The sequence below is a fragment of the Cebidichthys violaceus genome, unplaced genomic scaffold (assembly GCF_023349555.1).
Source record: "Cebidichthys violaceus isolate CVI_PGR_0920_01 unplaced genomic scaffold, fCebVio1.0.p SCAF_14, whole genome shotgun sequence".
Taxonomy (NCBI): domain Eukaryota; kingdom Metazoa; phylum Chordata; class Actinopteri; order Perciformes; family Stichaeidae; genus Cebidichthys; species Cebidichthys violaceus.
Genome location: NW_027176307.1, coordinates 3,150,031 through 3,175,030, shown reverse-complemented (window position 1 = coordinate 3,175,030; position 25,000 = coordinate 3,150,031). Strand labels below are relative to the sequence as shown.

Here is a 25,000-nt window from a genome sequence, read left to right as displayed (position 1 = left end):
CTTGACCCCTTCTTACCTTCATTTCTATCAATTGGTAGGGATTTGATTAAACACAAATGTGTTCATAAAAATGACTGACTGAGCATATATGAATATATATAAACTATATAATTAAGGTCCAAAGATCAGTTTAAAAGTACGTTATTACAGAATAAAACAGTACCAAACCGACCACATGAACCGCCATACAATCACACACTCACAGCCAGTCACACAGAGAAATTAAGGAAATAATGCTGCGGAAGAGTTAAAAAAATTATGCCCACCAATCTCTGGAAGCAACAGGAATTTGCCTGAAACATTTTTGGAAATTTGACAGCCATTTTAGTGCTGGAACAGTGAGCGTAAAGGCTGCCGTAATGATACCCATAAGAACTTCAGTATCAGCCTGTGTACAGTAGAGGCTATACGGCTTCAGCTCGTTCCACTTTAGCTTCTGTATAATACAGAATGAATCAAAATGGGATGTAATTATCAAATAGTTCTGGATAATGTCAAGGAAGAATTGTATAAATATATAATCAAAGTCCATTCAGGATGCAGAGAACCTTGTTGCTGTGCAACACGTCACAAATGTTGCTTTTGCATTATATGGGAAGGATGCCAGATAAGTAAAGTAATATCCACTTTAAACTAAAGTTGTCGTTTCTTGTCACAGCAGGAGGCAGCTGCCTGTTTGCAATAAATCCTGAACTGAGTGTAGGAACCAAAATCTAGAGGAAAACCACCACATGTTCCAACACTATCCGTCATACTAAAAGTCACACAGTCGTGTCACTGTGTTGTGAATGCCGCATTAACAACACCCTCACCTGCCTGCCCGAAGCCCCCACCCACCCCTCCAGCAAATCAGATTTAAGCAGCTCAGCATGGCAAAGCGATGACAGAAGCATGTTGCAGATGCACACTGCAGAACATTCATAGTGGGAGCCACAGAGGAATCCATTTCCCCCTCTAGCTTTTGAGAGCTGGCTCCTTCTCCCCCCCCCCCAATAGCCTGACTTCCTGTGGCTCGCCCTTCTTTGTGTGCTGAGCTACAGTATTATTACTAAACGTCAGAGTGTTTAATTTGGGCAAAAACAGCCATTGCGCATGATGAGATTTAATTTACTCTCCTCTGCTGCATGCTTGGTCTCTAAGCTCCATCCTTCCTCTACTTCATTCAGCATTTTTTTTACTCTCTTTCCTCCACCCTTGGCATAAACTGTCTACTCTGTCTATCCTTTCCCATCCTGTCATCACCACCACCAACCCCATCTCACCCGGGCTCTCTTCTCAGCTTCCAGCCTCTGCATGATCATCATGGTGTCCACGTCCTCGTCATCCTCCTCCTCCTCGTCCTCATCGCTATGCTTGGACTCCTGCAGTCGTTTCTGGAACTGCCACTCCAGCATCAGCTTCCTCAAACGGTCGCTCTCCTCCGCCGTTCGCTCTGGCTTTGACTGGGAAAACAACGTGTGCACCAGTTATTTGTAAATCCATCACTAAGTGTGTGTGTGTGTGTGTATGTGTGTGTGTGTGTGTGTGTGTGTGTGTGTGATACGTCCTTCCTTCCACTGAATGGAGCTTAAATTGAGTCTACCTGGAGCTCCTGGATCTCTTTGTCCAGCAGGTCGACGATATGGAGCTGCTGCTGCTTCTCGGCCTTCTCGCGGGCGTCTCGTTTCCAGGGGTCTGGAGACAGACTGTCGCTGGACGTCAGCTCCTCCTTGCTGATGGTGATGTACTGCAAGTCTCGCCTCTCGATGGTCCGTGGCTGCTGCTGCGGTAACAGGTCCCTGATCACCGTGTCCATGCCTACAAATGAATTACATTTTCTTTATCATTTAAATGTGATTTAACTTGTTTTGTATATGAAAACAGTCTGAGACAAGACATTACAAAAAAGAAAAGTTTTGACTTGAAGGAGTTACCAGGGATGGAGGCACTCGCAGGGGGAGGAACAGCTGATCGCGGCAGGCTGGACAGCTTCTCCGGTCTGGGTGGGGGAGGCTGGGGCTGAGGCTGTGGGGGGAGGTAGGGCTGGGGCGGGGCCACAGAGGGCAGAGGGGGCTGGTGGTGAGGAGGAGGCATTGATCCTCCGTTGTTGTGAGGTTGGACGGGCATGACGGGGTTGGCCCGGATCTGACCCAGCTTCCTCTCTTGCTCTCTCCTCTTTCTCTCCCTGGGAAATCATCGTAATTTTTGTTAGATGTTAATACCACCAACTTTATCGTGCGGACGACCTTTCCTCTTCCTTTGTATGTTATATACTGTCTATTATGATGTGCTGGTTTTCTGGTTCTAAATGTATATCTTTGTTGCACCTGTTTAGTCGTCTTTCTTTCACTTCTTATGTTTTTTGTAAACAGCATAATGTTAAATCAAATGTTCCTTTGTGTGTAGCATTAATCATTTTAATAAATCTAATCAAACATGAATAAATCAAAAAAACAAACAAAAGAACCCCCACCTCTCTTCCTCTAGTCGCGCTTTCTCCTTCTCATACCAGCGTTGCTGCTCCTCACGTTTCTTGCGGTCCGCAGCCTGCTGGGCTGCTACGGGGTTAATGGCAGCGGGAGGCGGTGGAAGCGGTAACTCAGTTTGTGGTTCATAAGGGTCGTAGGCATCAGGGTAAGGGGCCGGAGGTGGGGGCGGAGGTGGGGGCAGGTCCGAGCGGGATGGCGTCTGGGCCGAATGCGGCGGCGGCGCAGCATGGGGGGCGTTGGGCGTCTTCCATCGGCCCGGCCCGGTTTTCTGGTTTCCGGTTTTGTTGGAGGAGGAGGAGGAGGCTGAAAAGTTGAGGTGCTCCTGGCTCGACGTGGACGACTCCAACGAGGAGGACACCTGCGGCTGTGGGGCCCAGTGGTCAGGACCTCCAACACCTAGAGACGCACAGAAACACAGTCAGTGGTATTTAAATCAACTAAACGCACTAGATATTCGGAAAGAGGTAAAAGCTTTAATGGGCTGTCAATCCAAACTAATGAAGGTCAACTGACTGCAACCAACCAAATGAACTGACTCCAAGTGCAGGATTTCTCATTTCACAGATTAGTTTTCAAATGTCACAATTTATACTTTGCCATTCTGAATGAAATATTGTGAGTAATTGTGAATAACAATAATATCACATTTGATTACATTTTAGAGGAACATTTGGGTGCCGAAGCTGTTACAGAATCTTTTTTGACAACCTCACTTATCCGAGGTCTCTGATTTTTCGTTTTTCTTACCTCCTGGTGGACCTCTCTGGTAGTCGAGATCTCTGTGTTGATAGTCCAGGTCCCGGTGCTGGTAGTCCTGCTGGTAGTGCTGCTGCATACGCTCGTCTGGCCTCAGACCTCCCGGTGGGGGGTACAACTCCTCCTGGGAGTGGTTTATACGCTGGGAAGCGATGAAGACAAAACAAGTACACTGAATGTCTAATTTGTAGAGGAAAAACAAATCTATTGACTTAAATAGCAAAGGAAGCAAACAAGTTGAAAAATACGGTTGTATTTTTTACTTTCAGATGGCTATAAAATACTCCCCGAGAAGTTACTGAAATATTGATGAACTAAAACATTTCTGATACTATCTTAGGTATTCTCTGATAATGAAGATGGTGTCTGATGCGGCTCCACCTGCATGCTGTTGTTGTGAATGTTGTCGACCACAGGGAGGCGTTCCCTTTCCTCCATGCCCTGCCAGTGCTGTGAGGGCCCCTGCCCCGGAACAACAACCCGATCCTGGCTCTTGGAGGCCGGGATGGTGAAGTACTCCCTGGGATAGGTCTGGGTGGGGATGGGGTAGGCCTCTGGACGGGGAGGGGAGGGCTCATCCTGATAAAGTCATATGAAAAAAGAAATTAGTGTGTGGAAAGAAAATATTTGGGACTCCTTCCCAACACTAAACAGGCAACACATTGTCACAAAATAATTTCTCATCTCTGTTGTAGATACCGTGTGTCACATTCAACATGAAGATGCCACTGCCTTCATTCCTACAGCTACTTACGTCTGCACACAGGTTGCCGGTAGACACGGAAGTGATCTTAGTGCCAGGTCCTCCGGGGTATACTGCTTTTCCTGCAGGACTCTGACTCTGATCTGATGATGGAGCAGGAGAGACAGTCTTTTTATTACAGTCAGAAGTAGGGATAACTAACTAACTAAGGTTAGCTAATAACTAACCTTTTAACCGTTAACTGACCAATTACTGCTTTCAGTTAAAAGAAGTTTAAATGAAAAAAGTAATTAAAAAACTACTGGTGAAGAGGTAATCAGACACGCTTCCGTTCCTCGGTACTATCTGAGTGGGTATTCTGTGCAGCGAGTCTCACAGTCAACAGTCTGCGCACCAGACTAATCCCACAGTCAACATGTTGCTATTTCTGAATAAAAGCCAGCTGTCTGCTATTATGAAGGAAAAAAGAATTGTTGCATTGGTAGTTTCTCAATTGGCCAAAAACAACAGTCCATTCTAACAGTAGGCCTGCATTATAATCTGTTAACGGTTAATGATGGGTCAATTAACTGTTGATAAAAAATGTTAATTAGAAGCTTCACCAACACTTCAATGCAATTAAGCAATGAGTTAAAGGTGCAAAGGAGTCAACAACAAATCCCAAATTAACCAAAACGGTTACTGAAAGCGGTTTCTGAGGTTTTCTTTTTTTCTATAAGACTTTTGAAGACACCGTGTTATGCCACAGTGTTTCCACATCAGGGTGGAGTACTTTAAGAATAACAGCACTTTTTTTCTTATTTCCATGACTGCCTAAACAAACAAAGTCTAAACACACTGAATTTTTGATGTGTTTTGTTTTTTGCCATAGATACTTTCCTTTTTTAATCAAAGTTTACTGGCGTCATTTTCATTAAGATTTTCGGCTAAATTTACTGCCAAATTGGGTGAAAATTTGATGCATGTGTGATAACATGTAATGTGTTATCACACTCATGTCAGAACTACATCCTTGTGATGAATGTCCAATACATCAAACAGGTGTAGTTCAGTCAAAAAGCAAAAAAAAATACATCTGAATCAAAGAATTTTTTTCAAAAACTATTTGACATTCAAATTGTGAGGAATAGACATAATATAATTTAGCTGGTTATCTTAACTAGGTACAACACTTAAAGTTACATTTAAAGCCATTTCATGCTCAGTGTACTGTATGTAGTGAAACAAAATAGAGATACAAGCAGGAGACTAGAAAACTTCAGTAGTTCCAACTGTAGGAACAGAATGAACTCTTGGTAAGTGGTGGGGCTTACTGGCTACGTTGGGGCTGGAGCGGTGGTCGGCTCGGTTCTTGAGAAGTCGATCTTCTCCGCTCATCTTCTTTGGTTCGGGGTAAGAGTCCCAGCCAGCCTGCGGACTCTCAGGCGAGCCGTTCTGCACCGAGTTGTTGTACAACTCAAAGCCTTCACTCTTTGGTCGCAGCTTCCCGTTCTTGTCACGGCCTCGGTCTGCCGCTGAAGAGATAAACAAGAGAGAATGGATGGTTGACAGGTTTGTTGTTTCGGTAGCTGGGCTTTTCTATTACATACTAATCCAGAGATGCCTGTTGTGGCTAATTTGGTGGCTAAAATAAATGTTGCTGCTCCCCTCTTCCTCAGCAGTGCATTGCTTTGCTCCTGTGCTGGTACTCAGGTCTGTTTCTGCAAACTGGAGGTGTGTCACCTGTGATCTACTGTACTGTCGGTAATACACAGACTAAGTATAAGTACCTCATACAACCCCATTTCAAAACATCTGGACTATCCCTTTAAGTGCACCATTACTTTCCCTTCTGAGTACGTTTTGCTCCCGAGTCTGTGAGAATCTACACTTTCCCTTGTCCAGTTTCCTCTCATTAAGTCCACTAAAGAATGACCAGCGTCCTTCACAGCCCTGTGGTTATGTTTCACTGTCTGCTCTGGAAAACGTGCTGTGGTCGAGGGAATTCGGGAGGAGAAACACCCGTTTAGCGTCATCCTGGACCGCTGGCCGGGCCGGCCAGAAGACTTCCTTAATGAATCTTGGGTCACATTCCATCAGACAAAGACCAGCACACAGCCAGACAACCCAGTAAAATCCATGCCGTGTGTGTGTGTGTGTGTGTGTGTGTGTGTGTGTGTGTGTGTGTGTGTGGACACACATGCAGCTTGTCTCAGACACTCACACATATCTGGCTCTGGCCACAAACACTCATTATATCCTTCAGTCTGCAAGCTGCTTTTTACAGCGCTACAGAGAAGACAACAAGGACACACTGTCTGGACAAGTCTGCTTCTCCTCTTTCATCCACATCCTGCCATTAACGAACAGTGGAACTGACAGTAGTCCATTCATGACAACTGCTAAACAGCAACAATCTGAAGGTTTTAGAAAGTCAAACTCATGACTTGTGCTCTTTTTAAATGACTTTAATTTAAGACTTTTACAATGTTCTTGATTGTTTAAGGACGTGAAAAACAACTGACAGACATATTGTTTTTTATTCAAAGTGGAAGTAGTAGTGGAAGTACAGTAAAATGATGTGTTACTTTTTATTATTTGTTAATGGTTTAGGCTAGTAAACATCCCAAAGAGCAGAAAATGCACATAAGTATTTAGAGCAGAATATATTGACATATTAAATCAACAGTTTTGTCTGACCAACAGTCCACAACCAAAAATGTTCTATTCATAATTAAATAAAAGACAAAAATCAGCAAATCCTTACATTGGTGAAGTTGGAAACAGAACATTTTTGGTTGAAAAATGACTGCTTGGTTATCAAAATGATTGCAGATGAATTTTCGGTCTATGGGATATTCGATTAATTCAACATTTTAAGCTCTTCAAATTATCATTAAGCACCATTCAAAGAAAACGATAAAAAGCTCCTCAAAATCATGACATAAAAAAGACAAATTAATACATTTAAAAAATGCAGTTTCAATGCACTAATTAAGTTGTTTCCTAAATGAAGTAAATGTACTGTATTCTTAGACATAAAGGCCCCTTAAAATATAAAACATGTCAGTAGAGAGTTTAATGTATAAAAAACCTGTAACCTGTAAAACTTAAGTAAACTAAACTTTCAGAAGCCTCTCTAAACATCTTGCGTATATATGTGTGTGTGTGTGTGTGTGTGTGTGTGTGTGTGTGTGTGGACGCGCTCACCTCTTGGCATCATGGGGCTGGGCTGGTTGAGGAGAGTAGCCAGTCCGTGGTAGATGGCTCCCTGCTTGGCGACCTCCAGAGTCACAACTGAGCCCGTCCTCGTCATCAGCTCTGCTGCCCTGAACACAGAGAGGGAGGGAGGGAGGGAGGGAGGGGGGCATGAATATGGAACGTGTAACACAACTTCAACAGATCTGATAAGCTGTTTTCTGTGGTTTAGGCATAAAATTGATACAATACACCATCAGTATTTAAATCTCCCATTTCACTGCAATGGTTTTCATAAGGTCTATCAAAGTGATCAGAACATGAATTCATCTGAACAACACTGTGCTCGCCACCCTTTAATAATACTGCGCTGACGTTGTATCCCAACCAGTGATGGAAGAAGTACTCAGATATTGTACTTAAGCAACATTAGCAGTGTAAAATACTTGTAAAAGTCCTACAACTAAAATTGTACTTATGTCAAAGTACAAAAAGTATCAAAATATACTTTAAGTACCAAAAATAACGGTTCTCATTATGCAAAAAGGGTTAATTTCAGAATCAAAAATTATATAACAGTATTGTAGATATACATATGCGTGCGTGTGTGTGTGTCAGTAAGAGAGTGTGTGTTTATCTGTAACTGATAGAGAAGAGGCCGAAGAGAGAGGGAAGCATGAGCAAAAAGTAATATTTATATTAACAATAATAAATAGGAAGTTGGCACCTCCGGTCACTTTACATACTATTGGTAGAACTATAATTATTGATGCATTAATGTTTTCATCACTTTATTTTTGGTGGACCTCATTTTAATTACAATATATACTTTATCTGCTGGGTAGCTTGTGAATTCCCCCAAGGGATAAATAAAGTTTAGTATAATAAAGTATAGTATAGAATGAAATGAATATCAATATATGTAATCACACAGTGGACTATCCTCAAACTGAAAGATAATGAATGCATTGGCCTGAGAATGTTGGAGAAAAGTAGTAATCTCCTTTCTTGACATTTATTCTCACAGCAGAAGTTGGTTATCACCTTGAAACAAATCTACCGCCTAAAAGTTTTGAAAAAACAAGGGAGTATTCAAAGTATTACGATACTTTGTTACTGATGACAAGTAAGGGTTGCAACTAGCAAGAATTTTCACAATTAACTAATTAATCACTTTCTCTATAAAATGTCAAAAAATGTCCATCTTGATTTGTCCCACAAACCCAAATATTTTAAATTTACAATTAAATAAAACAGAGGGAAGCAGCCCGCTTTTGCTTTAAAAATGACTAAAACAATGAATCGATCATAAAAAGATCAACTCATCGATTCAGCTCCACTATAAATTTGTATGTGTGTGCTACAAACTAACTTTTTTTGTCATTATAGGAGAAAACTAGTAAAGATTATGTCTACTGGCTTCCCAAAAGGCAAACACATTAACTGGAAGACCTTCAATAAGAGTCAGAGGAGGCAGGGATTATATTCGTCATTGCCAGAGACTCCCTTCACTCTAATTCGGGTACAATCCTGCTGTGACACACACACACACACACACACACACACACACACACACACACACACACACACACACACACACACACACACACACACACACACAACCTATGTTATTTCCTGTATCTGCAACATGTGCACAGGGCTTTAACCAAATGCTATAAATAGATAACGTGCAGATCACACACTAGGTAATGAGCTATGTGTGTTTGATCGGATGGAATTCAGTGAATGCAACGTCATCTGCTTGATGCTGAGCAGAGAACCGGCTCTAAACCCACGTTTGGAAATATCACAGGATTTAAGATACGCCAGATCTAAAGGCCGCAAATCATACTTGGTCTTAACCTGTAGGAAAGGACATGACCACAGGATGATGACTGAAAAGTTCAGAAATGTAGAGGAAAATCCTCAGATTAACTCTTAGTTGACCTTAAATGGCCTGATAAAATAAATCCCTCCCAACCTGCAACCTGCACGCTGAAGCAATCAAGCAAATGATTTGTAAATCCAGTTTGACTTTGGGGCAACAAACACTGAACACCAAGCCTGTACATGCTGAGGGAGAGAGGAATAACTGGGTTAATCTGGGTGGGGCGTGAGCCACCGAGCACTTCACAGCTGTTTCCAAAACACAGACACACCCTTTTTCTGCATGATGTTTGGAAAAATAAGACGCAACTGCATCAATGCAAGAACCTCAAGATGTCTCAACCCTGAGGTTTCCCCCACGATGTGGTTATGTGACGTCAAGTCAGCGGTGTATTTTACTTCTTCAAAATGTTTTTAATTCCCAAAATACAATTCAATTTGAGTTTCGTCATCAGCATGACCGTGAATGCGTCAATACGGCACGGTAGGTGGTTCAGTAAAAAACAAGACATCATGAAGGTTTGATTATAATTGAAGCATGCCAGCTGATATTTTCTCCATTTCCAATTGCGCAAAATGGAAATCAACATATAAGACAATTAGATGGCATCGCATTACATGATTTCTGAGCACTGACGCCAACAAACAAAACATGTTAAAGACATCTGAACTAACTGGAGCACCGTCTTTACCTCTCTTGTGATAGGCCAACCAGGCTGCGCCCATCCACGCTCAACAGCTGGTCACCTGCAGCCAGACGGCCGTCCTGTATTAACACACACACACACACACACACACACACACACACACACACACACACACACACACACACACACACACACACACACACACACACACACACACACACACACACACACACACACACACACACACACACCACAGCATGAGTCACAGAGCATGTTTTCACTCAAACCTTTCTGTGATGGTTTCTGTGTGCACACTAACCACATCAGCCGCTCCTCCTTTGACAACGGACTTGACGTAGATGCCCAGCTTCTCCTGACCGGCACCCTACAGAGAGAGAGAGAGACAGAGAGAGAGAGAGAGAGAGAGAGAGAGAGAGAGAGAGAGAGAGAGAGAGAGAGAGAGAGAGAGAGAGAGAGAGAGACTGATTAACCAATGTACCAACAAAAAACATGCATAGAGCATTCATCAATTTGATCATAAATGTATTTATAGATATATATTATGGTTAGTCGTTGCATCAAACAGCCACCATGGTTTTAGAGCAGCATCATGGTGGCTCACACTAACAACACATATAGCTGCGGCCGTGCTCGGCTCGGGATCGTCTCACTACTTTATATGGAAGCCAATTTCCACCACTTGACCACTACTTATTTTATTTCTCGGAATCATACTAAGTCGTAACAGACCGTTATGAAACACTTAGCGTGGAAAATGTTCTCATACTCAGGAGATGATAAGAATAAAACACTTAATGTTTTTAAAAGGATTCTTTTTTAACAATACCTTGAGCAAGGCATAGTGTACTCTGTGCCATTGTGGATGTCAATAAATTAATAGAATTAATAAAATAATTGTCAATTATTAAATGAATCACCAACTATAGATAGATAGGTACTTTATTAATCCCGCAAGGGGAAATTCTTTTGCTACAGCAGCATTTATATTTTGATAATCGATTAATTGGTTTGAGTATTAGACAGACAGGAATTGAAAGCTGAAATAATGACCATCTGAAGACATGACTGGTTAATACAGAAACATCTAGAAGCTCTGACTGAATAATCTGGACCAGAAGGAAGTAGAGCACCACCAGGAATTCAAAAACACATTTTAAACACAGCCATTCAAGATTGCAGACACTGAACAGAACAGGGACGGATCAGAAAACGATGGAGTCCTGAACACTGAGCCGCTTTTATCCGAAAGTTCACCGACATGTCAGACTGAAGCATTTCACGACATTTATAGAGCTCGAGCAGCAAACGTCAAACACAGCCACAAGTGTTCTCATCCTCCCTCTCGTTACTTATATTGTAGTTTTCTTTGCTGTTTTCTGGTAATTGCTGCTGAACTGAAACGGTCAAATCTGCCCACAGGAATATGTTTATTTTCTCTAAAGCAAATCCTTTCTACACCAAGAAGCAACCGAGCAACAAAGAAAAGAAATTCAGATGAAAAGGGGAGTGTGAGTGAGTGTGTGTGTGGTTTTCTTGTGAAGTGGGGAGGTGGTTTACAGTGCAGCAAAGTGCTGGCATGTTATCGGACAAATCACACGCTTACTTTGCCATCTTGACATGTTTATCCTCAGAGTTTGTGCAACAGTAGAGCCAGAAAGGCAGAAAAATATTTTCTTCAGAAATACACTGCTGTTTCACTCCAACACTTCCGAGACTTCAAATAAATGATTTGGTTTATCAAAAGACTGAACTGAAAACATCTCTTGATTCATTTCAGACCCACTGCTCCTTTTAAAGCAGCGTTTAACAGAGTCAAAGTTTAAACGAGGAACACCACAGGATCAGGATCAGATGTCTCACACACTACCTAGACATTAACAATCACAGCATGTCTATAAACTCACTTATAAAGCAGTGATTGGATTAAAAACACTTCTAATTGCTGCCATTCGCAGCACACAATGCGCAGTGTGTGTGTGTGTGTGTGTGTGTGTGTGTGTGTGTGTGTGTGTGTGTGTGAAGCCACATCTCGTAAAGCAGAAGCCAAGGTTGCACTTTTTTGCAGGTCTCGTGTATTCACTGTTTTATCAGCTGTGGTGCAGGAGATAAAGATACCAGTACCTAAGTTAAATAAAATACTTTTTAATATCACATAGAATTGCATGTTGCCACTCTTAACACCGGTCAAAGAATGACAGAAATCCATTTATTAAGTACATGAATGTATATACAATAATAATAATGCATAACTCTATTAATAAATATTAAGACCTTTGTAAATTTAAGACTTTTTAAAGACCTGCAAGTACCCTGAGGTTACATTACATAACATTGCTGCATAATATTTGGTTATTTTTTGGATATTTGGAATGGTAAGGTTATAAAATGTTTTAAAGTTAAAACTTGTAATTGGAAACAGCAATCTCAGCATGAGGTCCATTTAGCAGTTATTCTGAAGCTTTTGGTCACATGAATCACAGGACGTTCATCAGACGGAGCTCTTTATTCACTTTTCCTTTACTTAAAATGGATATTTCAACATTCATAATTATGCAATATGATCGAAAGCAGCCATTAGAAATACAATTTCTAGCTCAAACACCAGACAGTTTCATCTTTTCAACATAATTTGTGTTTTCTCAGTATTTTTCAATAATCGTTGGTCCGTCGCATGAGAACTTTGTGTGTTTGCCTTCCTGCAGCAGGAAACAACTTCTGAATATGCGGGGACATACAAGTTTGGGTTCAAAAAGGTTCAAACCGATCAGTTTATTTAAAAATAACAATGTGCTTTGTGTTGCCTTCATTTAAATGAGACCAATGCATTCCTGAGCTTTCACATTGTGGCACATACTTCTGCCAAATGTGCTTCGGAGCGGGTGAAATGTATCGTGTGTCGGATCACTTGCACTTTTATTGGTATAGCTACAATATCATTTCTGTTTTTCTTTGCCTTATTCCTCCATCATCCACAGAGCTGCGTCTCAGTTCCACCAGTACAAAAAGACAGCAGAGACACCAGGCCTTCAAACTATTTGACCCGCAGTGTTCCAGCTCTCTGTCCGCATGTGTGCGTGTACATGTAATAATGAGGCCGCATTCATGCAGGCACAAATTTCCTGCGAGTGACATTAAGATGAGAGAAGACCAGTGAATCATTCTGACTGTTTAAAGCCTGTTGTACATTACAGAAGACATTAAAGAGCCCCTTGTTTCAGATGGAGCCACAGCTTCCTGCACTTATCCAGAATGGGGGATTGGGGCGCCAAGTCAGGCTCCAGAGACACTTGGGGGAATTTCCTGAATCTCCCGAGGATGTTCAGAGGGGCTTTTAGCAAGTCTGAGGGGTCCCAGAGGGGGTTCAGAGGGGCCATGTGCAAATATGAGCATGTCTGCTGCATCGGTTTGAATTTACCTGAGTTGGTAAAGCTCAGTGGGCATGTTTTATAGACAGGGGAAGTGGCTAAGGTACAGTAACTGTAAGTTTCACAACGCTAAAAAACATTTTCATACAACTTGAGATCAAATTTAAAAAAAAAAGATCAATTTAAAGCTGTTGTCTTGCCTATGAGATAGGATGTATGCATGAGGTGGAAACATATGTTTTAAAGAACCTTTTTAAGAAAAAAAAAGTGAATAATAGAAATACTGCTTCGCAGTTCTATGCCGCCGCCGCCGCCAACCAGTCAAGTTGTAGTTTACATCCAAAGTGTCATCACTTCATTATTTTATCTCGTCAGACTTTTGTGTGAAATTGTCATAATTAGAATATGTGAATTCTTGAGTTATGGCCAATAACGTATTTTGTCAAGTCACAGTGACCTTTGACCACCAAATTCTAATCGGTTTCTGCCAGATGCAATGAAATGTCCTGCAGGTGCTTCTGAGGGATCGTGTTGTATCGAGATGTCACAAGAATGGGACGTACGTACAGATGGTCGGACAAACCGAAAAACACAATGCCTCCGGACACGGTTGTCGTGGACGGAGATCATCTGGTCTTGTTAATGTGGTAGATGTCCTCTTCACTGCTTCACAAACTTCTGGCGTAATGAAACTGAACTGAGGTGTGATGCAACAATCAGGTTCATCGAGAGGTAAAGATAAGAGGTCAAGAATATTGCTATTATTACGTTAATGTTAAAGCCCAAACAGTCCGTGGAACTACAAATAGGTGTGGATACAGTACAATTTATAGTAGACATACCAACAAAAATGTACCTGCGCTATTTAGCATTTTCTACATTTCTTTGTGCCTATCACCCTGATGAGCAGCAACAAAGACATGCAGCTTGACCTAATCATGACAGCAAAATCCAATTCTCTGCATGTATTGTAAAGCGTACAGACTCTTCTGCCACGTAAACACAACAGAATGTTTAGGCAAACCGTAAGGATGTATGGCCATGTTGAAACGTGTGCACGTGTAGACACACAGCAGGTGTGTCGTGATACTGAAGCTTTAAAACTAGTAGCTGATGGCGTCGGTCAGAGTGAGACAAGATGTGTTGCTTGTCGCAAACATCGTCCACTGATCCAACATAAAAAACAGCCCTTTGGTTTGTTTTTACAACACATCTAGGAGACAAAATGCTTCCTTTGAATGCGCACACGCCTCGGTTTACAGAAATAAGTTAAGTCTATAAGAATAGCTGGAATACCTGAGGACGGGCTTTACTCTTTGATTTATTGTGTTTTAATGGACCGCTCTGGTTGTTTAAAAAAAGTGCCCTGACACAACAAATCAAGTGCGCCTTTAAGCTGCCAGGTCTGTGTGAAGAGAAGGAACGGCCTGAAGGAGTCGGCTGCTTTAAGCCTTGGTCCTTGACTTTTAATAACAAAGTCAGCACATCTCCTCTCAAGTCAGGATACACATACTGTCAGACCTTCATGCTCTCTGATCAAATCTTGCTCACACCATGAAGTGGTTGCGCTTGAATTATATTTGGATATAACTTTGGTGTGGACACAATTCTACCAATTTCCGGAGGTAAACCTTGCTGGCTGCACTTTCAAAATCTCCCTCTGAGCACAAAGAACTAAAGAGATCAATGGCTGTGTAAAGTGTTTTTCACCGTCTTCAACAAAGTCCCCCGAACAACTCTACAGAAAAAAGCAAAAAAAGCAAACAAGAAAGAAGAAAGATCTCTCCTGCCCGAGTAGAGGAGGCTGTACTGAGGAAAACAAATATGACTCTGGCTTTGTATTATGGTATTCTGTGTACGGTATGTTGATGTTCCAGCTCAGGAACGTTCCAACTCTCTTAACAGGACAAATTATTCCAGTGACCCTTAAATATGAAAAGGTGCCAGCATAGACGAGATAAAAATACCTTGATATGATTTCAGATGTATACGAAAAAGTTTGATTCAGGAGAAAGTAAATGTATTCATGGAACCACCTTCACGACGTTCCTTGACGTGCAGGGCTGCAACTAATGATTATTCTCATTGATGATTAGTCTGATGATTATTAGTTTGTTCTATAAAATGTCAGAAACTGGTGAGAAACATCCATCACAGTATCCCCGAGTCTGCAGACGTCTTGTTTCGTCTGATCAATGAAGCAAACACCAATGACATCTAGGTTGCAATGACATAAAACAGAGAAAAAGCACATTTTGATCCAACATCAGAAAAGCCGCAAGTGAATTCCCTGTTGATCGAATTGTTTTACTATTCTTTTTTTTTATCAAATATCTATCACTTAACAAGTGAGGAAACACTGTGCAAAGTACCTGAGACACATCCATGTGAGCAAATGAACCAGAATTCTGACAAACATGAATTATACAACAGGAGTTTGTTCGTCTGGACAGCAGAGTCAGAGTGATGTGACACTTTTCTTCTGAGCCTTTCTGCGGCCGACCTGAGACAACTGACCTCTACAGCACATCAAGAAACCACCACTAATGCAAGCTGGCGACACACCGAGATTACAATGTTATTACATACACACCTGCTTTTTGTGGTTATAAACCACTTATCCACAAAGAGGCAGTTTAAAAGCCAGGTGTTCAAAGACCAAAAGACATTTCCTCTGGTTCTGTCCAGGTGGTGGTTAATCAACATCTCCTTTATTAATCTCCTTTTAGAGCGCTTTTAAACCCTGAATGATTCTTAGTAAATACAATTTCACGACTTCAGCAATTTGCAGTTTATAACCACACCCAGCTTTAACCTGAGAAGATGTCTTATCAGCCAAAATACTACAAACTGACAACACCTGTGTATGTGGGCAGAGGCTTTGATGCAGTCCTTTTCTCTGACCGCACCAAAATAAAACAACCCGGATGAAAATATGAGAGTCCTTTAAATTAGTTCTTACACACAGATATGACTGTAAAATGTCCTTTGTATTTATCACAATTCTTCAGAAGACAAAATAAAGGATTTCTATCAAGATTACCATGGCTGATGTATCTTTTAACTCCCAAATATTGATATCAGTATCAGCCTAAAGAAAAAAAAATTGGGGCTATTGAGTAGCGCCTTTGTGTGGGACAAACTAGGGAACTCCAGGATTCAAACGCTGTTTCATCATGTCCTCCGATAACCTCAGAAGCCATTCAGATTGCAGAGGTGACAACCAGAGAAGAGCTCAAACATAGAAAGAAAACAAAGGCAGGGATTGCTTCAGCTAGTAAGCTATGTGCACTGTTATTTTCCCACAGGTATGTCCACATTGTTTCTTTACAATCTTGCAAAATTGTGATCTGACCACAAGACCAAAGGTGGCTTTTATAAGGAGCGCCAAGATGTACAAATGTCCTCTTACACACACCTTGTAAACACCTCCTGTCTGCAGCTTTACAGGAAAGCGAGTGCATAGATGTGTGTGTGTGTGTGTGTGTGTGTGTGTGTGTGTGTGTGTGTGTGTGTGTGTGTGTGTGTGTGTGTGTGTGTGTGTGTGTGTGTGTGCGGTACATCCTCCCATTGTGTCAGCCCACACAGGGGGGTAACCCTCTCATACTGTTGTTCCACTTCTAGTACAATTCATTTAGCTAACAAACAAACACGCACACTAACACACACACACAATACTTCAAACACGCAGTGGACACAAACAGACCAACTTTCCTAAGTCATTCATGTCTTGGTGCTTCAGATCCAGATTTGATTCCCATTTTAGCCGTGATTGCATAAATCAAACAAAACTCCCTTTAGAATTTCAGCAATACACACTATAGTGTCTACTCCAGAACTTTAAAAGTGATTGTTTAATAACTTTATCTTTATAAATATCTAAATGATATCACACTGTGCACTTATTTCCTCCAAGGTGCAATTGGTGATATGAACTGTTGGAAAAGCAATTTTACTCAATTGAGAGCTTCTTGCGAAGTTGAACATACGGTTTGAATCATTAATATCATAAGTGCCGCCATTGTTGTTTTCAATCTGTGCAGGAAGAATGTTCTGTTCTGTTCTAGGATAGATAGATAGATGTGTAAACACACCAACACAGGAGGAGGAGGAGGAGAGTCCTCTGGACAGCTGGGAGCTGAGCAGTAAAATACCATGAAGCACACCCACTTATTAATGACTTGAACATGTGTAATATGGCGCTACAGATCAATCACTGCAACACCTGCTTGACAGACAGAAGTTGCTACTGTGGGTTAATAGCTAAGTACTCTGCAAAAAATTGTTTGATTGACTTTTCCGTTCCTTAATTATGAAAATAGCAGTCGGTTCTTATCAAAATGTAAAAGCCTCCCTCCAATCACTCTAAGCCCAGAATACAAAGACTAATAACTATAAAATACTACTCGTGCATATTTCTGCAGAATCTGATTCAAGTCTCATTCAATTAAATACACGTTAAAGGCTCAAAACATGGAAAACAATGACTAATCTGATTTTTATAAGATATCAATCATATGTAATGACATAGCTTAACCTTACTGCGCACATTGCCCAAAGTGTGTGCGAGTTTTTACCATCTGTGCCTCATGTGTGTACCTTAGTTTAAACATTATCAGAACGGCCCTGAAAGCAAACAGTGACAAGTGACAAACCAGGAGGCCATCACGCCGGTGGGTGCGCAAGAAAACCCACATTGGTCAGCTGTTATTCACGGTGTGCTTTTCAATGAAGTCACTGTATTAAGGAGCCACAACAACAAAAGAGAAGGAGAATCACATCATGAAAGAGACACAAAAGGGATGTGGTCTGTCGAGGAATGAGTGAACAGAACAAACACACGCTCTTTATCTGGCTTGCATGTGCACAAGTACACAGCCACATTTCAAATGGCTTTTTATATTGAGCTCATTCAAAAATAAAACAAAGAGAAAGTACAACAATAAGTGTTTGGTGTTTGTCTATCTCTCACACACACACACACACACACACACACACACACACACACACACACACACACACACACACACACACACACACACACACACACACACACACACACACACACACACACACACACACGATTACCTGGTCTCTCCTGCCCACCACAGAAAACCACATGTTGCAGCCGCTCGTCAGCGTTGTCCAGACCACTTCACACAGATGAGTCACACACACTCACCAACTTCTATCACGCCGAGCGCCTCCGCTCGCCAACGTGCACCGACAAGTCCAAAAAAACCTCTCAATTACACCGGCTGGAAGTAATCCATTCAGCCAAATGTCTACGTTTAAAATCACTACTTACGGCCGGGAGCGTGGGACAACAATAGCAAAGCGAGTTCCTACGTGTGTGGCAAAAAGTAGTAGTAGAAGTTTAGTGCAGGTCATTTTGTTTTTAAAAACCAGTTGTGAGAATTTATAAAGCTGTATAAACTCCAGTAAATGTGGGTAAAAAAAGATGCAGAAAAAACTCCTCCACGAGTTCCTAATGGCAGCGTGTTTGATAAGAAACAGTGAATCCAGGTGGCGATCCAGAGTTGAAGTGTCGGCTGGGACTCCGGCTGGTCAGAGTGAGGTGGAGCGCTGCTGCAGCTCCACCAGGCAGATGCGCGCGCGCACACACACACACACACACACACACACACACACACACACACACACACACACACACACACACACACACAGTTATATAACAGGACAGAGCTCAGCCCAGTTTACCGAGAATTCAAGCAGCTGTTTGACAAAATCCTCTCTACCTGACTTTCCCATCCCACACACACACACACACTTCTCCGCCTGCTCTCTTCCTCATACGTCCACACGGCTCTGACAATAAACAGAGCGAGGAGGTTTCCTCAGCACATCCTTCACACACACACACACACACACACACACACACACACACACACACACACACACACACACACACACACACACACACACACACACACACACACACACACACACACACACACACACAGGAAAGCTCTCGCCTTCAGCAGGAATGTCACTCTACCCTAAAGAAAGAGAGAACAAATACCGGTCTGCCTCACGCACTTTATCCTCTTCATCGTTCATCATCATCAACTCATGCTGGCTGGTGACAGAACTAAACACCGACGTCTATCCGTTCATTGATTCAGAGCAGGAGGCAGAGACAAGTTTTACATCACAGACATCTACAAGATATCAGGATTCCAACGCCTTTTTCACTAAAATCAAATTCAAGCACTTTGAAGCATTAACAATGTATATTTTAAGCACCTTATGGTAAATTACATATTTATTTACAGTACATAGATTATTTCACATTTGATCAGATGTTATTATGTTATAAACAACTAAAATGATGTTTCGTGACCGCCTTCTACGGAAGGGGGGAAAATTAAAAGGAAAACACAAAAAACATTAACGTTTTAAAATGCGTCACCCATCTGTAATCGGCCCCATTGTCACCGATACCTCATCCAGCTATGAGTCAATATTGGCGCCGTATCCAAAATCAGCATCGTTATTGGTGCATCCCTAAAAATAAGAATCCTGAGTCTTCAAGGGTAGACAGTAAATCAGCTCCTTGAGCCTTTTGCAAAATATTGTGTAAATCCAAACAAAATCAATCAATAACATGCGCAAGCTGGAAAATAACTCAAAAAGTGCAAATGAAACAATGTACTTCACTGTGCGGGATTCCATCTGAGGCCGCAGCACAGAATTACGTAAACCATCCGGCTTGTAAGTGCAGGGTTCCCCCCCGACAGAAAATTTGTTCGTCAAAGTGGACGTCCAACTGTGCTGCATGTTTCTGTGGCATTTCTAAATTCAAATCCAAGCAATATGGAACATCGTGGTCCCATGCGCCTCCCAAACGCTCCCAAAAAAAAACAGCAGGTGGTCTGCATTGGCGAGTGGAGTTTTTTTTATGAATGTTATACAAGAAGCAGGGCAATGTGATGATTAAGGAATCCTCCGTGAGGCTGTCACATTGTTAAACGCTCAGGATGAGTCGGCAGATGCTCGGTGTTTCTAATAAAATCGGAGGGTGATGATGGAAATGTTTGTTTTGACTCCTGATGATTGGGTTGGATGGTGACAGCTGGTATATGCAGGTGTTATGTTCTCTCACTAGGTGGACATTGTTTGATGGAGGTCTGAGTGGAGGCTTTCAGCGTTTGTTTTACACGTTTTCATTATTATACGTTTCCTGTTTTCTGTACCTAATGTTCAAGTGCGTTCACTGTCTCACACGACTGCAAGACAATAAATGGTGACATTTAAGTTGCGTAGAGCTGAAACGATTACTCATTCATCTAATGGTCGGGTCACAAAATGTATCACCAACTATTTAGATAAACGATTGATCATTTATGATTCTTTTTTGAATGCAATATTCCAAATATTCACTGGTTACAGCTTCTAAATTGAGAGGATGTACTGTTTTTCTTTGTCTTACATGATAGTAAACTGAGTATTTGCACACTATTTTCTGATATGTTGTGGACAAAACGATTAACCGAGTAAATAATCGTCAGATTAATAAATAATGAAAAAGAATTCCGCATATATACATACAGTTGTGGTCAAAAGTTTACATACACTTGTAAAGAACATAATGTCATGGCTCTCTTGAGTTTCCCCGTTATTTCTACAACTCTGATTTTTCTCTGATAGAGTGATTGGAACAGATACTTCTTTGTCACAAAAAACATTCATGAAGTTTGGTTCTTTCATGACTTTATTATGGGTTAACAGAAAAAGTGATCAAATCTGCTGGGTCAAAAATATACATACAGCAGTGCTAATATTTGGTTACATGTCCCTTGGCCATTTTCACTTCAATTAGGCGCTTTTGGTAGCCATCCACAAGCTTCTGGCAAGCTTCTCGTTGAATCTTTGACCACTCCTCTTGACAGAATTGGTGCAGTTCAGTTAAATTTGATGGCTTTCTGACATGGACTTGTTTCTTCAGCATTGTCCACATGTTCTCAATGGGATTTAAGTCAGGACTTTGGGAAGGCCATTCTAAAACCCTAATTCTAGCCTGATTTAGCCATTCCATTACCACTTTTGATGTGTGTTTGGGGTCATTGTCCTGTTGGAACACCCAACTGCGCCCAAGACCCAACCTTCGGGCTGATGATTTTAGGTTATCTTGAAGAATTTGAAGGTAATCCTCCTTCTTCATTATCCCATTTACTCTCTGTAAAGCACCAGTTCCATTGGCAGCAAAACAGCCCCACAGCATAATACTACCACCACCGTGCTTGACGGTAGGCATGGTGTTCTTGGGGTTAAAGGCCTCACCTTTTCTCCTCCAAACATATTGCTGGGCATTGTGGCCAAACAGCTCGATTTTTGGTTTCGTCTGACCACAGAACTTTCCTCCAGAAGGTCTTACCTTTGTCCATGTGATCAGCAGCAAACTTCAGTCGAGCCTTAAGGTGCCGCTTTTGGAGCAAGGGCTTCCTTCTTGCACGGCAGCCTCTCAGTCCATGGAGATGCAAAACACGCTTGACTGTGGACACTGACACCTGTGTTCCAGCAGCTTCTAATTCTTGGCAGATCTGCTTTTTGGTGGTTCTTGGTTGACTCTTCACCCTCCTGACCAATTTTCTCTCAGCAGCAGGTGATAGCTTGCGTTTTCTTCCTGATCGTGGCAGTGACAAAACAGTGCCATGCACTTTATACTTACAAACAATTGTTTGCACTGTTGGTCTTGGGACCTGCAGCTGCTTTGAAATGGCTCCAAGTGACTTTCCTGACTTGTTCAAGTCAATGATTCGCTTTTTCAGATCCAAGCTGAACTCCTTTGACTTTCCCATTGTAGCGTTTGTGGGCGTTTGTATCCAATGAGCCCTATTTAAATGGCCTCAGAGAAGTCACCAGCTGTAGTCACTCATAATCACTCACAAGAAGTTAAGAGGCCATGCTATGAAGCTCATTTCATTGACACAACTTTCTAAGTCACCAAAATTGCTAATTCATGTTGCTGTATGTATATTTTTGACCCAGCAGATTTTGTCACTTTTTCTGTTAACCCATAATAAAGTCATGAAAGAACCAAACTTCATGAATGTTTTTTGTGACAAAGAAGTATCTGTTCCAATCACTCTATCAGAGAAAAATCAGAGTTGTAGAAATAACTGGAAACTCAAGAGAGCCATGACATTATGTTCTTTACAAGTGTATGTAAACTTTTGACCACAACTGTACATCTATTTGATTTTTAATACCTGCAATGTATTGGTCCAGAGTTCATTATGTCCATACAGGTTTGTGACATTAGCTGCAAGTCTTCCTCATATTGCCTCACTATCGACATATAAAAACTGTTGAACTGCCAAAAATGAAGCTGACATTACAGTTAACTTGTGTGCTGCCTACAGTACGACAATCTGTGTCCAGCAATATTGATTTTATCCAGTAGATGCCGCCACCGTGCACATCTGTCATATTTTTAGACACTCATAATCAATATTTTGTTTTTATTTTGGGATGTCTTCTCATCAACAAGTTGTAACTCTTGATTTAAATTTAAACTTCTTGAGTTTCAGGAATTTAAATGACCCTGAGGTGGGCAGAGTGAAACCTCTTTCATTTTCCCTCGCACCTTAGCTGCCCTTTGAATCTTTGCACTTTATTTTAACATTGAAAAACAGAGATGATTTTGTATAATTTCCCCACGGTTTGTTAATACATGAAAAAATAAACAACATCAACAGATAGTGGCACATTGTCCCACCCTCAACGCCCCCTCCCATATAAGAGGAGACTCAATGGTCTGGGATTCATCCAGAACTTTCCTTGCAATGTCACTGTTTAGTCTCTGCACTGCTGTCAGACTCAACAATGAAAGCAGTCTATTTAAAACTGCAAACTTTGCTGCCAGCACCGTGTCGCTCAACCTCACACACACACACACACACACACACACACACACACACACACACACACACACACACACACACACACACACACACACACACACACACACACACACACACACACACACACACACACACACACACACTCTGTCTCCACAGCAAAGATAAAAACAGCTATTTTTGGATTTCCTGTCAAATTTGTGCAAATCCTTCACACTTCTGCCTCTGAAGATATTTGAAAAATATATGACTTCTGCCTTGAAAGAGAAGTTCTCCAACTAAAAAAAGTTTCTTGAAAAGCTCAGACACATCTCAGATCTGCTGGAGTTTCAATTCAACACACACAGATAACACACACTTTAACACACTTCCAGGTGGTATTTCCTACCTTGGCAGCAACGATGCTGAGGCCCATGCCGTTGTGCTTCTTCAGGGTTACCGTGACAACCTCCGGGTCTTTCCTCATTGGCTGAAATGAGAGATGAACAGGAAGGACAAAGGTTGAGTGAGGATGAAACCTCTTAAGTTGTGTCTGTAAAAGCCTCGGGGAGGGGGGGGGGACAATGTCAGCAAATGTCCTCTAGTGCTCACTGCGTCTGCCACTGAAAGCAGACTGTGGAGTAAGAAGAGGGAGGGATGAGAAAGGGGAGGGAAGGAATGAAGGAGGGATAGAAGGGGAAAAAGGGAAAGACCACATAGGAACCTGTGGTCGATGGATTCAAGTCAAGAATGAAAACCACATCATGACTACCCACACACACACACACACACACACACACACACACACACACACACACACACACACACACACACACACACACACACACACACACACACACACACACACACACACACACACACACACACACAGCAGGGCTCATTTGAGAAGCAGGACTTGTTACTGGGTGGGGAGACAGACAGAAAGAAAGAAAGAGGGAGCAGCAGAGGTTTCCCACATCATGAAAAAAATATTCGGACAAACGATACTCCAAAATAAATATCATCATGTCAGACTTATACAAAAGTATGTCTGCATAATTTGTATCTATTATTTGTGTGTGTGCGTGTGTGTGTGTGGCCAGCACTCTTGCATAAATGCAGAGGTAGCAAGTTGATTAATGTGCAATCTTCAGTAACACCCAAACAACAACAACAACAACAACAACCGCACAACAACTACAGCTACGAGAACATTAAATCTACACTAAGAGACAAAACAGACTACAATAAAAACAAGACCGCACCGGGAGCACAACTACACTACAATGACATCTCAGCTACAACTGTGACACCCAGAGTACAAACTTAAGTATTTCAAGTTGGCACTAACACATGACCAGATTATTGCTGTTTGTATACCATTTGATTCGATATTCTTTAATCAGATGTCTACTCTGTGTGTTATTTAGGCTAAATTATTGTGCGGCTGGTTGTAGACAACCACTGTGGATCAAGTACCACCTAATGTCCATCAACATTTAGGTAACACTCCTGAGATGTAACGAAAAAAGGTCCAAATCTTTATGTAGACCGACAGTACATTTATGCAACAGGAAGTTCAAAGCCAAAGGCCTAAAGCTGTACCTGCTTTAAAGTAAAAGGGTTACATAAGTCGCCCAGTGGGAAACTTAAAACAGCATTGAAATGAACATCTGAACATTTGAAGGGTTATTGGTTGCTGTATTTGTTTTCCCTCCATAACATGATTTGTATGTAAGTGATGTGCAAACTTCTTGTAGTCCAGCTGGAGATAATGGAGACATCTTAAATCTTTCTACAGGCCGTCTTATGTAAGGCTTTTAATATGAAGCAGGTACAGCTTTACGCCTGCAGCAAGGTCAGTGACACTCTGTTGCATAAAAGTAGGTGGTCTACATAAAGACGTGGACATGTTCAGATGTTTTTCCCAGCAGGTCAGTTTTACATCATGCAGGGGAGAAATGGTGGAAGAAGACAGCCACCGTGAGCTGGTTAGATGGACGCGTTTGTGTAAAGATCAAACCTCCAACATGTCACCAAGGTTAAGTGACATCCCAACCATATGGAATTTATAGTATAGAAAGTGGCCCAACACTCTCACTCAGGACTTAAA

At 41.6% G+C, this 25,000-nt stretch overlaps 1 protein-coding gene across 1 annotated transcript in view; it reads right to left on the bottom strand.

The window, feature by feature from the left end:
* The window catches only part of LOC137870981 (afadin-like), a 36,925-nt gene extending 13,528 nt beyond the window's left edge, over positions 1–23,397 (bottom strand). Inside the window, 12 exon segments of the mRNA XM_068708506.1 lie at positions 1,263–1,442; positions 1,583–1,797; positions 1,914–2,164; positions 2,453–2,864; positions 3,216–3,366; positions 3,606–3,803; positions 3,979–4,070; positions 5,241–5,441; positions 7,117–7,235; positions 9,684–9,757; positions 9,958–10,023; positions 23,297–23,397. Of these exon segments, the coding sequence (XP_068564607.1) occupies positions 1,263–1,442; positions 1,583–1,797; positions 1,914–2,164; positions 2,453–2,864; positions 3,216–3,366; positions 3,606–3,803; positions 3,979–4,070; positions 5,241–5,441; positions 7,117–7,235; positions 9,684–9,757; positions 9,958–10,023; positions 23,297–23,374 (2,037 nt within the window). The 5' untranslated portion in view covers positions 23,375–23,397.
* Between the last annotated feature and the right edge of the window lie 1,603 nt (positions 23,398–25,000).